Source organism: Lolium perenne, chromosome 2 (genome assembly GCF_019359855.2).
Source record: "Lolium perenne isolate Kyuss_39 chromosome 2, Kyuss_2.0, whole genome shotgun sequence".
Classification (NCBI taxonomy): Eukaryota; Viridiplantae; Streptophyta; class Magnoliopsida; order Poales; family Poaceae; genus Lolium; species Lolium perenne.
This window is the reverse complement of record NC_067245.2, coordinates 321042327-321057250: the sequence shown is the minus strand read 5'-3', so window position 1 is coordinate 321057250 and position 14924 is coordinate 321042327. Positions and strand designations below refer to the sequence as shown.

At 57.8% G+C, this 14924-nt stretch overlaps 1 protein-coding gene across 1 annotated transcript; it reads left to right on the top strand.

The window, feature by feature from the left end:
- Positions 1-530: 530 nt before the first annotated feature.
- On the top strand, positions 531-14565 carry LOC139835901 (uncharacterized). The gene is made up of 4 exons (XM_071825798.1): positions 531-699; positions 777-1115; positions 1407-1549; positions 14347-14565. Exons 1-4 carry the CDS (start codon positions 534-536, stop codon positions 14563-14565), a joined length of 867 nt encoding a protein of 288 aa, XP_071681899.1. The 5' UTR covers positions 531-533.
- Positions 14566-14924: the final 359 nt, after the last annotated feature.

Below are 14924 nucleotides of genomic sequence, written 5' to 3'. Positions count from 1 at the left end.
TCGGCGGGCCCGCGCCCAACGTCGTGGTGCTGGAGAGCTCTCCGGAAGGAGCGCCTCAAGCGCCGGATGCGACGGCTCCCACCGGGCCGGCCCGCCGACCGCACCGCCTCCAGCTTCGGGGCCGACGAGGAGGGAGCCGACCGGGAAGGAGCCGGCGAGGGAGGAGCCAGCGCGCTCGAAGGACGCCGACTCCCGGGCGCTGGTGAGGACGAAAGGCCCGCCGGGCCCAACTGAGGGCCTTCATGTGGCCAAGGGGGCCCGGCTGCTGCATGTGCCGTCTGCCTCCGACTCCAGCCTTGGCTCGGCTGGAACCATGGAGGCTGCGTGGCACAAGGCGGATACTTGCGAGGTGTTCAGCCGGGAGGGACAGCCTGGTGCGGCGCCTATGAAGGTGGTCTTCTCCGGCTACCGGGCCAGCCTTAAGAACAAGGCCGCCGAGGCCCTTGCCCAGCTAGCAACGCTGGAGGATGCTGATAAGGTAGGTGTCTTCTTGTTTTTGCAATTTTGTTATTATCCTGGTAGCCCTCCGAGGCATGGTCCGGCTGCTTGGAGCCGGTCCGGGTTTCGTCTGGATATCTGATTGTTTCTTTCAGGCGGTTACGGAGCGACGCACCGTCTTGTACAACAAGGTGGTGACTAGTTACCACAAGGCCAAGATCGAGCGAGCCGGCTTGGCTCGCGAGCTGGAGGCTGTCAAGGGTGAGGCCTTCTCTCTTTTGACTTGCTTTTCCTGTGAGTTTCTTTTTTACTGACGGCCCATCTTTGCCGGCTTGCAGCTGAGGCCGCCCGGATCCCACAGCTGGAGTCGGACCTCCGGGTTGCCCGCGCTCAATGCGCCACAAGTGAGGAGGCGAACCGGGCTGCTGCCGCCAAGCTGAAGGTGGCTGACGGGGAGCTGAAACGGCTGCGCCTTCTTGAGGCTAACCATCTCAAGGAACTTGCCGCCCTCAAGAAGGAGCAGGAGGAAAAGCTGGAGGGTCTGAGCAAGCGGTTGGAGGAGGTGGAGCGGCAACGGCTTTCGCTCCAGCAGGAGGTGACCACCAAGTCCAACGAGCTGTCGGCCACCGCCAAGCGGTGGTTGGGGGAACTTAGCGCGCTCGACCGCGGCTTGGCGGGTGAGTTTTGTCTTATGCCTTCCCTTTTGCCGGCTTTCGGCCGTCGGCTGCCGGCTTAGGTTGGCAGCCGGCGGCAGAAACTTGATTTTTTCGATATCTCCATCTTCGGGCTGGGGGCAGTCGGTTTTTGCCGGCTGCCGCCAGGCTTTAGAGCTTCGGAATCTCCATCTTCAGGCTGGGGGCAGTCGGATCTTGCCGGCTGCCGCCAGGCTTACTTTAGGACTTCGAAAATTTGCATTTTTCAGCTTATTTCGGCTTTGATGGCTTCTGACATGCTTTTCTTCTTTGCAGCGGCCTTCCCTGAGGCGCAGGAGGAGGCGTTAGCGGCTGTTGGCAGGGCGCGGGAGGATCGCCGGCAGGCCACTGGGGAGCAGAGCTCCGACTGCTTCACCATGGACGACTATCTGGCGTCCATCGCTGCCCGCGTGGAGCCGGTCACCAAGCTTGGCTGGGAGCTGCGGAAGGCGGCGGAGGAGCTGATCCGGCTAACCGTGGCCGACGGAGACGCTGCCGGAAGATCTCTCCAATCTCATCGCTTGGCTGGAGAGGGCTCCCGACCGCTTCTTGGACTGGAAGGAGTCGGCCACGCGCGCCGGAGCCGATATGGCGCTATCTTTTGTGCTTTCCTGGTATAACGAGGTTAGCCTCGACCAGCTGGAGTGCCGGCGCGCCGGCGTGGAGGACAAGCTCCCGGCGGAGAACAAGGCTGCTCGGCTTGCCCGCGCCTGCGCCATTGCCGACTTCGTCGACAAGTCCGTCTTCATCGCGGACCCGAATCCGCCGTCTGACGACGAGGAGGAGGAGGAGGCTGAGGACGAAGAGGCGGACGACGTGCCCGAGGATGACCCGGCAGCCGGCTCCGCTGATGCCCCTCCGGGTTAGATTTCCTGCTTTCCAGTTGTTCTTTTGCCAAGACAATTTATTAAATCCCCGGGATGCCGGGTGCAGATGTATGAATATTATCGCCCTTTAATTATGTCACACTTTAATGTGTTTGTTAATCATTTGTGTGCCGAGTTGCTTTCTTTCGACTCGTTCGCTTTTTCCCATCCGTCCCACTCTTTGGCTGTGCTCTTGCCGGTCGTACGTCCGACTTGCGATCCGTCGCCGGATCAAGAGCGGGCCGCTGGGTGAGGCCGACAGTATTTCAGTCGAACGGGCTGAATTCGGCAATCCGGCACTTTTATGAAAAGTTGCAAGTCAACTCGCTTTTACTCTTTCCCTTAGTCGTTTTTCGCGTGCCGGCTCCCTAGGCCTTACTCCCGCCAGCCGGACAGCCGGGTTGCGGTCTGTAGCTGGATCGGAAGCCGGCTGTCGGAAACCGGATCACGTTACTGAGCCGACCGCGTGAGAGGGTTCAAGCCAATTGGCGAAACAAGGTAAAGTACGCGAAAAACTTGTCGGAAACGGCGCTCTTGGCGCAAGCTTTTTCATAACTCACAAAAGGGATACAAGGGATACATACATTCCTGCTCTCATGTGTAAAATGGGCGGAGTAACCTGACATTCCAGGGACGTTTAGTCTCCTCGTCAGCCTTGTCCGGCTTGTTTTCTCTAGCCTCTTGGGCATCTATGAGATAGTAGGAATCATTGCCTACCGCCTTGCTCACGATGAAGGGACCCTCCCATGGGGATGATAGTTTATGCTGTCCGGCTGTCCTCTGGATCAGCCGGAGCACTAGGTCTCCTTCTCGGAATGCTAAGGGCTGGATCTTCCGGCTGTGATAGCGTCGAAGGCTTTGCTGGTAGATAGTAGATCTAGACTCAGCCAGCAGCCGGGTCTCTTCGACCAGGTCAACTCCATCTTCGCGAGCTTCTTTGGCTTCGGCTTCTGTGTAGAGCTTGATCCTTGGCGCATCATGCTCGATATCAGTCGGCAGGACGGCTTCGGCCCCGTATACGAGGAAAAATGGTGTGAAGCCGACTGAGCGGTTTGTCGTTGTGCGCAGGCTCCACAGCACATTGGGCAGTTCTTCGATCCAGCAGCCGGCTGCTCGCTCGAGCGGCTCCACCAGTCGGGGCCGGATGCCGGCTAGGACTAAGCCGTTAGCCTTCTCCACTTGTCCGTTGGACTCTGGGTGTGCCACAGAAGATAGGGCCATCCGGATCCCCATTTCCCCGCAATAGCGAGAGAAGATGCCTTGGGAGAAGTTGGTGCCGTTGTCGGTGATGATGGTGTGGGGGTAGCCGAATCTCACAATGATTTCCTTGAGGAATGTGACGGCTGTGGACCCGTCCAGTTTCTTGATTGGCTTGGCTTCGATCCACTTGGTGAATTTGTCAATCATCACCAAGAGATGTGTCATGCCGCCTCGCGCTGTTCTGAATGGGCCTACCATATCCAAGCCCCATACGGCAAATGGCCATGTGATGGGGATGGTTTTCAAGGCGGAAGCCGGCTGGTGTCTCGCTTTGCGGCGCTGACAGCCGTTGCACTTCTTCACCAAATCTTCTGCGTCTCTGAGCGCAGTCGGCCAGTAAAAACCGTGCCGGAAGGCTTTGGCCACTATGGCTCTGGATGAGGCGTGATGTCCGCACTCTCCTTGATGGATTTCCCGTAGGAGTTCAATCCCTTCAGCCGGCTCGACGCACCGCTGGAACACCCCACTTACGCTGCGTTTGTACAGCTGGTGGTTGATGATGGTATAGGCCTTGGCCCTTCTCTCAATCTGCCTGGCCTGGACTCTATCATCAGGCAGCACACCATTGGTGAGGTAGGAGAGGAATTCTTGTGCCCATGAAGGTACGCATCTTATCTCGAATACGCTAACCAACAGGGCCTCCTGCGTGGGAGCTTCCGGGTTCGACTGCATGGTCACCGGGTTCGGCTTGCTAGCCGGCGGGTTCGGCTTGCTAGCCCCCGAGTTTGGCGATGAAGCCCCCGGGTTGGACTGAGAAGTCCCCGGGTTCGGCATGCTAGCCGGCGGGTTTGGCTTGTTAGCCCCCGACTTGGGCGATGAAGCCCCCGGGTTCGGCTGAGCAGCCCCCGGGTCAGCCGGCACGAATATTGAATCCGAGTCCGGTGACGGTATGATGGACGGCTTCTTGAGAACCGCCAAGGCGACACCCGGCGGAATAGCTTGCCGGGTTGAGCCAATCTTGGATAAGGCATCAGCCGCCTCGTTGTTTGCTCGTGGCACGTGGTGGAATTCGCAGCCGTCGAAGAAGCCGGATAACTGTTGGACATGGAAGCGGTATGAGGCCATGTTGGCGTCCTTCGCGTCCCGCCGCCGGATGCTTGCCGTATGACCAAGTCGGAGTCGCCGGCAGAGTATGCGACGCACGCCAATCTCCTTGGCCAGCTTCAGCCCATGAATGAGCGCTTCATACTCCGCCACATTGTTGGATGCGGCGAAGTGGATCTGCAGGACGTAGTCCAGCCGGTCTCCCTTGGGAGAGGTGATGACGATGCCGGCTCCCAGGCCATTGCGCATCTTCGAGCCGTCGAAGTGCATCTTCCAGTGTGTGGAATCCGGCACAGGCGGTAGGTACTGCATCTCAGCCCAGTCGACGAAGAAATCCGCGAGGATCTGCGACTTGATGGCTGTGCGTGGCTCGTAGAGGATGGTGTGGGCGGCTAGCTCCAGGGCCCACTTGGCAACCCGGCCGTTGGCATCCTTGCTGCCTATGATTTCCGCCAAGGGCGCTGTGGCAACCACCCTGATGGGGTGCTCTTGGAAGTAGTGCCTGAGCTTCTTGGCCGCCATGTACACGCCGTAGGTGACCTTCTGGTAGTGGGGGTAGTTTTGCTTCGACTGGGAGAGCACTTCGCTGAGGTAATAGACTGGGCGCTGGACCAGCTGCTCTGTTTTTCGGCTTCTTTGCGCTCCACCACCAGGACGACGCTAACCACTCGGTTGGTGGCTGCGATGTACAACAGCATCGGCTCCATTGAAGCCGGCGTTGCAAGGATTGGCGCGGTTGAGAGCACGCGCTTCAAGTCACGGAAAGCTTCATCCGCCTGCGGTGACCAGATGAATTTGTCCGCCTTCCTCATCAATTGATACAGGGGCAGTGCCTTCTCCCCCAGCCGGCTGACGAAGCGGCTCAAGGAAGCCAGGCAGCCAGCAAACTTCTGGACGTCCTTGAGGCACTGCGGCAGTTCCATCTTCTCCAGGGCACTGATCTTGTCCGGGTTGGCTTCGATCCCTCGCTGAGAGACGAGGTAGCCAAGGAGCTGGCCAGACGGCACGCCGAATGTGCACTTGGCCGGGTTGAGCTTCATCCGGAATCTTCTCAGATTGGTGAAGGTTTCTCTCAGGTCATCAAGGAGGGTAGTCGTCTCCTTGGTCTTTACAACGACATCATCCACATATGCGTGAACGTTTCGCCGATTTGATCCTGCAAGCATTTTTGCATGCACCTTTGGTAGGTGGCGCCTGCATTTTCAAGCCGAACGGCATAGTCGTGTAGCAGTAAGCCCCGTACGGGGTAATGAACGAAGTCTTTATTTGATCAGCCGGATTCAAAGGAATCTGGTGGTAGCCTGAATAGGCATCTAGGAAAGACAACAGTTCACAGCCGGCAGTTGAGTCTATAACTTGATCTATGCGCGGCAGGGGAAAGGGATCCTTTGGGCACGCCTTGTTCAGGCTGGTGTAGTCGATACACATGCGCCAGGAGCCGTTCTTCTTCAAAACCAGGACCGGGTTCGCCAGCCAGTCCGGGTGCAGCACTTCCATGATGAAGCCGGCAGCTAGGAGCCAGGCGATTTCTTCACCGATGGCCTTCCTTCGTTCTTCGGCGAAGCGCCTGAGAGGCTGCTTCACCGGCTTGGCTTCAGGCCGGACGTGGAGGTGGTGCTCAGCCAACTCCCTCGGCACACCCGGCATGTCTCTTGGAGTCCATGCGAAGATGTCCCGATTCTCACGGAGGAAGCTGGTGAGCTCGCTTTCCTATTTCTTGTTCAAGCCGGCACCGATGGTGACGAACTTGTCCGGCTGCGCCGGGTCCAGCAGGATCTTCTTGGTGTTGTCGGCCGGCTGGAAGTGAGTCGTCCCAGCCGGGTTGCCCGCAGCCGGCATGTCTGTCTGCGCGGCTTTGGCGAGGGCGACGGCGTCGTGGATGAGCTGCTTCTCGGTGGCGATGACCAGCGTCTGGGCCATCTTGGAGCTCGGCGTGGCGCAGTCCATGGAGCGGCGATAGTCGCCGGCTACGGTGATGACCCCCTTGGGGCCAGGCAGCTTCATCTTCAGGTACCCATAGTGGGGCACCGCCATGAACTTGGTCAGGGCCGGCCTGCCCAGGAGCGCGTGGTAGGGACTCACGAGGTCCACCACCTCGAACTCGATTCTCTGTGCGGAAGTGGTCCGGCTGCCCGAACATCACCTCCAGCGTGATCCGGCCGATCGGCTGGCAGCAATGGCCTGGCACGATGCCATGGAAGACGGTGGGGGTGGGGCGCAACTCGGCCTCCTGGATGCCCAGCTTGCGGGCGGTGTCGCGGTAGAGGATGTTGATGCTGCTGCCGCCGTCGATGAGGACGCGCGTGTATTGCACGCTGCGCCGGGTTGTGCCGATGGTGGGGTCGAGGACCATGGCGTAGCTGCCCGGCTTCGGCAGGATAGCCGGTGTGTCGCGGCGATCAAAAGTGATGGCCTGCTCTGACCAGTTTAGGTACTGGGGGACCGGCGGTATGACCGCGTTGACCTCGAGGGAACGGCGCTCTTGGCTCGTCCTGTCCTCGGGCTCGGAGGTGAAGACGATGTAGGTGGCGTCTTCGGCCAGATATCGGCCGCCATGGTGCACTTGGTTAGCCTCGTGGTGCTCGAGGTTGGCGTTTTCTGCGCCGGCTTGGCCACCCGGCCCGCCGGCTGGTGGGGCGGGGGAGGCGGTAGAGGTTCACCGCTTGTCAGCCGCTTCATGAAGTGGCAGTCGCGGGTGGTGTGGTTGGAGGGGTTCTTGCCGCTGTGGTACTTGCACGGCGAGTCGAGCATTTGCTCAAAGGTGTACTTCGGCTTCCACTGCCGGTCTTGCTTCTGGCGGCGGCTGCCGCCTGCCGCGTTGTCCGCCACGGCGGCTACGTGGGCGGAGCCGTACGGCGGTCCGGCTGGTCGCTGACGCTTGCCGCGGTAGTTGTCCCGCCGGCTGCCATGCGAGCCGCCCTCGGCCGGCTTGTGCTCAGCCGGCCTGTTGTTGTCCCGCCTTGCCGGAGCCGGTGAAATATCAGCCGGCGCCTTGCCGGCTTCCTCTCGCCGGCGCGTACTTGTCGGCGATGGCCATCAAGGCGACCATCGACTTGGGGTCACTGCGGCGCAACTTGTGCCACAGCATGGTGTTGGGCCGACAGCCTCCCATGAAGAAGTCTGATGGCTCGCATCTCGTGCACGCCCTCGCAAGAGTTGCGCATCTCGCACCAGCGCGTCGTGCACGCGCGATCCGTCTCGTCGGGGCCCTGCTTGCACATCTCGAGCTCTTTGAGGCGACCCGGCCGGCGATAGGTGCCGGTGAAGTTGCTGATGAAGGCGGCTTCGAAGTCCAGCCAGCCGTTTATGCTGCCGGCTGGCAGGTTGTTGAGCCACGTGCGGGCGGAGCCGAGTAGCATCGAGGGGAGTAGCGCACAGCCCGGCGCTTGTTGCCTTTGGCGATGCCGACTGCGGTGGAGTAGTCCTGCAGCCGGTCCTCCGGCGTGGCGGTGCCGTGGTACTTGGGGGTGTCGCGCGGGAGCTGGAAGCCGTCGACCATGGGCTCGTTGAGGATCCGCGGCCCGAAGCACTTTGGGCCGGCTGGCCCCTCTTCTTCCGCGATGCGGGATTGAACCAGCCGGTCGAGGCGGTCCCGGGCGTCGGTGGGCTCGATGCGCGGGCCCAGCCGGGAGTGTGCCGGCTGGCGCGCGCCGCTTGCTTCTGGAGCCGGCCGGTGATGACGGCGGGGCCCGGAGTCTTGCTCCTGGTTCCGGCTTGGAGGGGCCCGGCTGCGGCTGCTGCCGCTCGGCTGGTGGCTTGGCCGGCCCGAGCTGTGCGTGGCCCGGGAGTCATGGCGCCGGTTTGGTGTTGGGGAGGCGGATTCGGCCGTGTCCCTGGCGCCTTCCCTGTCGTTGCCTGCGGCTCCACGAGCGTGAGAAGCTCTGGGGGCATTGACATACCTGGGGTCGGCGATCTGCCTGTTGGCTGCGTTGAGCAGCTCAGTCACCCGCTTGGTCTGGCGGCGTAACTCTTCGCCCTCGAGGCGGTTCAGCTCTTCTGCGGCGGCTTCTGCCGCGCGCACGTTCTTGTCGGGGGTGTTGTAGACGGGGAGCTCCGCGGACGGAGCCGGCGAAGGAGCGCCGTCGCGGGCGATCTCAGCGCCCAGGTCGCGGCCCCTGCGGCGGATATGGCCAGCTTGGCTTGGCTCGTCGCCGCCTGGAGTGAGGCCGTGGGCGCGGTTGTACTCGCGCTGGGTGATCTCCATCTGGCGCTTAGCAGCAGCCAGTTCTTCGGTTTGCTTGAGGAGGAGCTGGCGATGCGCCTCCAAGTCCGCCTCGATGGCGGTGGGGTCTGCACCAGGCGTGAGCGGGGTGCTCAGTTTTGCCCGGACTGCATCCAGCCGGGACGGTGGTGGTGGCGCTTTCGGGCCCGAGCCGGAGGCGTTGGGGTCGAAGTTGCGCTCCAGGTCGGGGCCGCGCATGCGCGGGTTCTTGGTGGGGAGCTCGTCGCCAGCCATCATGACTTGCACGACGGCGGGGCTGGCGGAAGCGCTGCTGCCGACTCGCGGAGGAGGGCTAGCGCAGCGCAGCACCTGCCGCGGGTAGCGCGGCGGTGCGACGGTGGCGACGTAGACGTCGAAGCCGCCGAAGGAGATGACGCTGCCGCCGGCTGGGAAGGGGCGGTCAGCGAAGCAGCCAGCGTTGTCGCTGACGCAGTTGAGGGAGCCGAATCTCCAGATCAAGCCTGAAGCGACTCGCTCGCCGGTGGTGATGGTGAGGCCCGTCCGGATGAAGACACCGGCCGAGGATGCTGAAGGCCCCACGGTGGGCGCCAAATGTCGTGGTATCGTCACGGCATATGCCATAGGGTGGCTAATCGAAGTGGTTCCTGAGGGATCTCACGGCGGTATCCGGATGCGGGTATGGGCACGAGCGACACGGCGACGTACCCAGGTTCGAGGCCCTCCGATGGAGGTAAAACCTCTACTCCTGCTATGAGTGTATATGATGATCACACAATACAATGGTGCTCCTAGAGCTGTGTCCGGCTGCTCCTGAGAGGCTAAGGGAGACGATGGTCTCTCTCACAGGGCAGCTCTGTAGGTGGGTGAAAGCAATAAATGATCGATCCCCTGCACGAGAGGGGGTAGTGCGGCTTATATAGGCACCGGCACTTTACATATAAGACCCTATAGTTTACTGGCCGGCTTGGCCGGCTCCGGCTCCCGCTCCTTCCCGAGGCGGTGACGTCAGGAGTGGTTGAGGCATCGTGGCCTGTCCCATCCGGCTGCCACGGTCAGCGGTATGGAGAGGAGATGTCCCTGTCTCTGTCAGCCACTGTAGCCAGTACGGATCGTCGTAAGCCCTGACGGCCTGTCCGGCGCGTGGCACTATTGCTCCACAGTGCCCCGCGCTTTACGGAAGATGAAGTCAGCGTGGACTTTGGGAACCCGGATCACCAACCCGGTTCCTTCCTGTGCAAGACTCGCCAGCCTCGAGTCGGTCTGAGGTACAAACCCCAGTCGGATATGGCTTGTAGAAGCCGGCCCAGCTACAGCATTGGTGGCCGTAGCCAGGCCGACTAGGACCTAGAGCCAGCCGGCTTCCGGACCAGCCGGCCACGGCGCCAGCCGGCTGCTCCTCAGCCGGCCTTTGCCGCGAGCCAGCCAGTGGCCAGCCGGCAGCTCGGCGTCCATTGCCCTATCCGGGGTCTTCCCCCCGACACAGATGTAATTTGTGTACGGACGGAGGAGAAGGCGTGGCCGTGGCGAGGTCCTTCGTGGGCAACCTGGCGGAGAGATGGTGCAACATATATGGGCTCGGGTGGTGGAGACAGAGAGTTTTTCCACGGTGCCATGTACTACTCCACCATCGCCTCCCGCCTCGGGGAGAACCAAGGAACTCGCCCACAACACAAATATCATGTGCGCATGTACATAGTGGTGGCTACACCCTGTGGTGAGTTTCCTCCTCCCATCTCCACTTCTCTAGTTGTTCTTGGTATGAGTTATTTTTGATGCCTTGCTGCGCTCCACCAGCGATTATGCCTCACCTAGCTACTTGCAGTCTTGTTCATTGGATAGAAGCATTGAAGCATATATGGGTGTATAGATTATAGAACACCTGGACTGAATCTCCATATGGCGAATAGAGAACGGAAATCTCCAACTGCAATAGATGGACACGGATCGATTACCAGACCATAGCGTCAGTACGTATCAGCAAGTAGACCATCCATCATGGATTTGATCCAAGAGAAAGGTACGATCCAATCTAGCATGTTCATCCCTCCTGACTGTGTTCGTCTCCAAGCGCCGATTCTTATTTCCATGTAATGACCACACAAGAATCCATCGTGTATATTCCAGATTTCCCGTACATATTTCATCCAATGATGGGTTTCTTTCATAGAAGTGTTGGTAGTTCTAGAAGAGGATGAGGTGTACCGGCTCTTTGAGCAGATTGGGCGCTGCTGCCGCGAGGAATGCTTTGGAGGACAAGCTATGACGATGCCCTGTTATTCGTGGCAGTTCAACTTCGTGCTCCTAATAAGTAATAACCAGGCAAGAATATCTATATCCTGTAATTGTCTGTTGTAGCTTAACCTGGACACGTTGAATCCAGAGGCGTGCTGGACTAGTCCCATGGGTTTCAGTTCCTAATTAAGATGGATTACTAATCACGTTTTTGGACTCGTCGGTTAAGCCTGCAATGAGGTGTTCGTGTGAATGTTCCAATTTTTCCAGTAGTAAATGCATCCGGATTTTTCTTCCTTACTAGTTCCCCACATTGATTATTTTTCTTTTTTTCAGACCTGCTAACCTGCAATTTAGATCTCCTTATGTTATATTTTATATCACAATGCAATCATCTAATTCGCTTTTAGTACGTCCAATGTCTGTCTTTCTTCTCATACTTTCAATACGTCCACAAGTGGGGGAGATCTTTTCCTGTTTGACCTACCAAATAATTATTGTTCAAGCGTACAACTACATTCACGAGACAAATAATAGCAAAACCTAATTCATGTCATTATTTGATTTTTTATTTAGAATCTCGTTATTCTTCAATAGATGCTTATCCACCTGGTGATATTGCTCACAATTATATGCTCATTTCGTTGTTTGTATCAGCTTAAGCATGTCAAGTGTCCTGCACCATTCAAGTCCATACAAGGAAGCCGTAATGAAAGAATTTTCACCACAACATGATGATGGAAATGTAGAACTGTGGAAGGATCGAACTTGCAGCTGTGCATATGACCAGAATACATGGATTGTGATGGTGATGTTCTTTGGAGTTCAAAGTGCTTGCTGCATAACTGATAAGAAACTGTCCTAAGTGTTTGATAGATTGCAAGTTCTTATGCCAATGTGTTAGCCGTGCAAATATTATGTCATATTGGGTGTTGTAAATGTAGCATTGATACATCTTATTGTATTATTTAAAATATTTGTGGAAAATGCATTTATTTTTTATAACGGCTGATTGTGTAACGTGTTCTTTTTTTTTGTTACCGACGATCGCAACCAGTGACATGCATCTCTTTTGCCTGTCACTACTATACGCATACTAGTGACAGGCAAAGTGCCTGTCACTAGTAACCTCATACCAGTGACTAGTCATCAGTGACATGCACTTTGCCTGTCACTAATAGGCCTTTTGAGCCTGTCACTGATAGCCTATTCTGCAGTACCCGAGGTGGGGCGAGGATAGAAGGGACGCGTCTCATCAAATGTGACGTCACGAGAGATGCGCATCCGACGACCAACGGGGTCCCAACAGCGATAGTCCTTATGCTCATCACTGTATCCGAGAAAAACACACTCAACAGACTGAGCGGTCAGTTTGGTGCGTTCGCGAGGAGGCAGAAGGACATAGCAGACGCAACCAAATGAACGGAGAGTCGAGTAGTCTGGAGAAACACCAGAGAGACGCTCGAGAGGAACGCCACCTCGTAGGGCAGCGGAAGGCTGAATGTTAATGAGGTGGGCCGACGTAGCGACCCTCGGCCCGAGAAATGTGGCGGAAGAGAAGAGGCAATCATCATAGCACGGGTGGTCTCAAGAAGATGACGATGCTTACGCTCGGCGACGCCATTTTGAGCATGCGCGCCGGGACAAGAAAACTGAGCGAGGGTGCCCTCCTCAGCAAGGACACCACGAAGGTGCTGAGAGATATACTCACCAGCAGAATCAGCACGGAACACGCGAATGGGTGAGGAATACTGAGTGCGGACCATGGCCGCAAAACGCTGATAAATAGAGAGCACCTCACTGCGAGAGTGCATGAAAAACACCCAGGTGTACCGTGAAAAATCATCAATGAATAAGATATAGTATCGATGGCCCCCTTTCGAAGCGAAGGGAGCCGAACCCCAAACATCTGAATGGACTAAATCGAACGGTCGCTGAGAGACAGACACACTAGTAGGATAGGGAAGCTGAATCTGTTTGCCTAACCTACAACCCTGACAGTGTAACGACCCATCTCCAGAGACAGACCCCAGAAGGCCACGATGAACCAAAGACGACAGGCGAGAGTCACAAAGGTGACCAAGACGATGATGCCACCGCTGGAAAGGAGCCGATGTGACAGAGGCAACAATCGGAGGAGAACCGGCAGATGAAGTGGCAGCGGAAGGAACACGAAGCCAGTCTAACTCCCAAAGCCCCGGAGACTGACGGCTACGAGGGCCAGCTCCAACCAGGGCCTGTGTGCGACGATCCTGAACCGCACAAGACTCAGCGTCAAGGATGACGCGACAACTAGAATCGGTGAGCTGGCTAGCAGAGAAAAGGTTCATCTGAAGGCGAGGAACATGAGAAACATCAGGGACAGAGAAAGAGGGAGTAGAAAGAGTGCCTGTACTAGAAACGGGAATAGAGGTACCATCAGCCGTGACAACACGGACAGGAGAAATAAGAGACCGAAGAGCAGACAGGATAGAAGACTCGGAGGTCATATGAAAGGAAGCTCCAGAATCCAGATACCACGGGGACGTACCTGACTGTGTAGAAAGTGGTGGTCGCGTTAAAGGCCAAAGAGCCGATCCAGAACCAGCAGCGCCCGGCGAGGAAGAGTCTGGAGTAGCGAGCAGACCACGAAGACCCCTGAGAATGTCCTGATCAGAGAGTGCAACTGCAGAAGATCCTGAAGAGCCAGCCTGCTGACGATCCTGGAACTGCTGACGTAAACTGGGATCCCGCCTCCAGCAGGTGGAGGAAGTGTGGCCAACCTTGCCACAGTAGGTGCAATGAGGACGAGGGCGAGGACTCGGACCGTGAGGCTGCTGATGTAAACTGGAATCCCAAGCATCAAGCAGGCGGTGAAGCTGCGCTATCTCATGCGCAGAGAGGGGCGCGACTGGAGAGGTCGACGTACAATCAGGTGCCGACGAGGAGCTATCACCGACACGCACAGAGGCCACCAAAGGGGGCGACGGAGAGCAACACACCGATGAAGAAAGAGTCGGCAAAGCGCGGTCATAACCACGTGAAGGGGCCGCGAAAGTCGATGTAGAGCGGCAGGCCGACATAGACGAAGTCGGCGAAGCGCGAGCAGAGCCGCGTGAAGAGGCCGCGAAAGGCGATGTAGAGCGGCAGGCCGACATAGAGGAAGTCGGCGAAGCGCGGGCAGAGCCGCGTGAAGAGGCTGCAAAAGTCGATGTAGAGCGGTAGGCCGACTTAGACGGAGTCGACGAAGCGCGGCCATAACCGCAGGAAGAGACCGCAAAAGTCGATGTAGAGCGGCAGGCCGACATAGACGAAGTCGGCGAAGCACGGGCAGAGCCGCGTGAAAAGGCCGCAAAAGTCGATGTAGAGCGGCAGGCCGAGGGAGACAAAATCGGCGAAGCACAGCCAGAGCCGCGGGAAGAGGCCGCGAAAGTCGGTGAAGAGCGGCGAGCCGACGTAGACGGAGTCGGTGAAGCGCGGGCAGAGCCGCGTGAAGAGGCCGCAAACGGCGACGAAGAATAGCTAGCAGTCATGCACGGAGACAGCGGACAAATATCAAGTATCGAAGGTGGACCCAAAGAAGGGGCGGGATCAGCGGAAGACATAGTTTTTTTTTTTTTTTTTTTTTTGCTTCAGCTGGAAATCAACACAGCCACGCACGGGCCGCTCCAGCAGATTAGAAGGAGCGGGGCGGCCACGCCGATCGATCTGGCGCGGACAGCCGAGCGGGACGGAACTGGAGGCGCTCAGCAGATCGGTTATGGCCGGGGCGAGCGAGAGAGCGGACCCGGGAGATCAGGCGGGCGAAGCAGAGATCGGCACGGCCGCGCGCGAGATCGGGCGGGCGGAAGCAGAGATCGGCAGGGAGTAGAGGAGACGGACGGAGAGCGACGGCCGGCGGACGAAGAGTGGCAAGGGAGTAGAGGAGACGGACGGAGAGCGACGGACGGGACAACGTACAGACTAGGATCAAGTTTGCTCTGATACCATGTTAGGGCAATATGCTTGATGTATTACCAGGGGGCCAAATGCCACAATATATAGTACATGTACAGGTGCAAATATGTAGGAAGCTCCCTAACATATGGGGAAACTACAATATACAGATATATACTCTAACATACTCTACTAATGAGAGGTGATTGTGCATAAGACAACTTGTCCAAGTGAACGGATGTAGATCTTGTTGTTTATGGGTCCTAGATAATACAGTTTAAAATCTCTAATTTG

What these genes read in the sequence shown, in the direction of transcription:
- LOC139835901 (XM_071825798.1), top strand. Translation starts at nt 534, where the DNA reads ATGGTCCGGCTGCTTGGAGCCGGTCCGGGTTTCGTCTGGATATCTGAT. An exon ending in CGAGCTGGAGGCTGTCAAGG is followed by an intron (nt 700 to 776) that starts GTGAGGCCTTCT and finishes GCCGGCTTGCAG; the next exon opens with CTGAGGCCGCCCGGATCCCA. An exon ending in TCGCTGCCCGCGTGGAGCCG is followed by an intron (nt 1,550 to 14,346) that starts GTCACCAAGCTT and finishes AAATCAACACAG; the next exon opens with CCACGCACGGGCCGCTCCAG.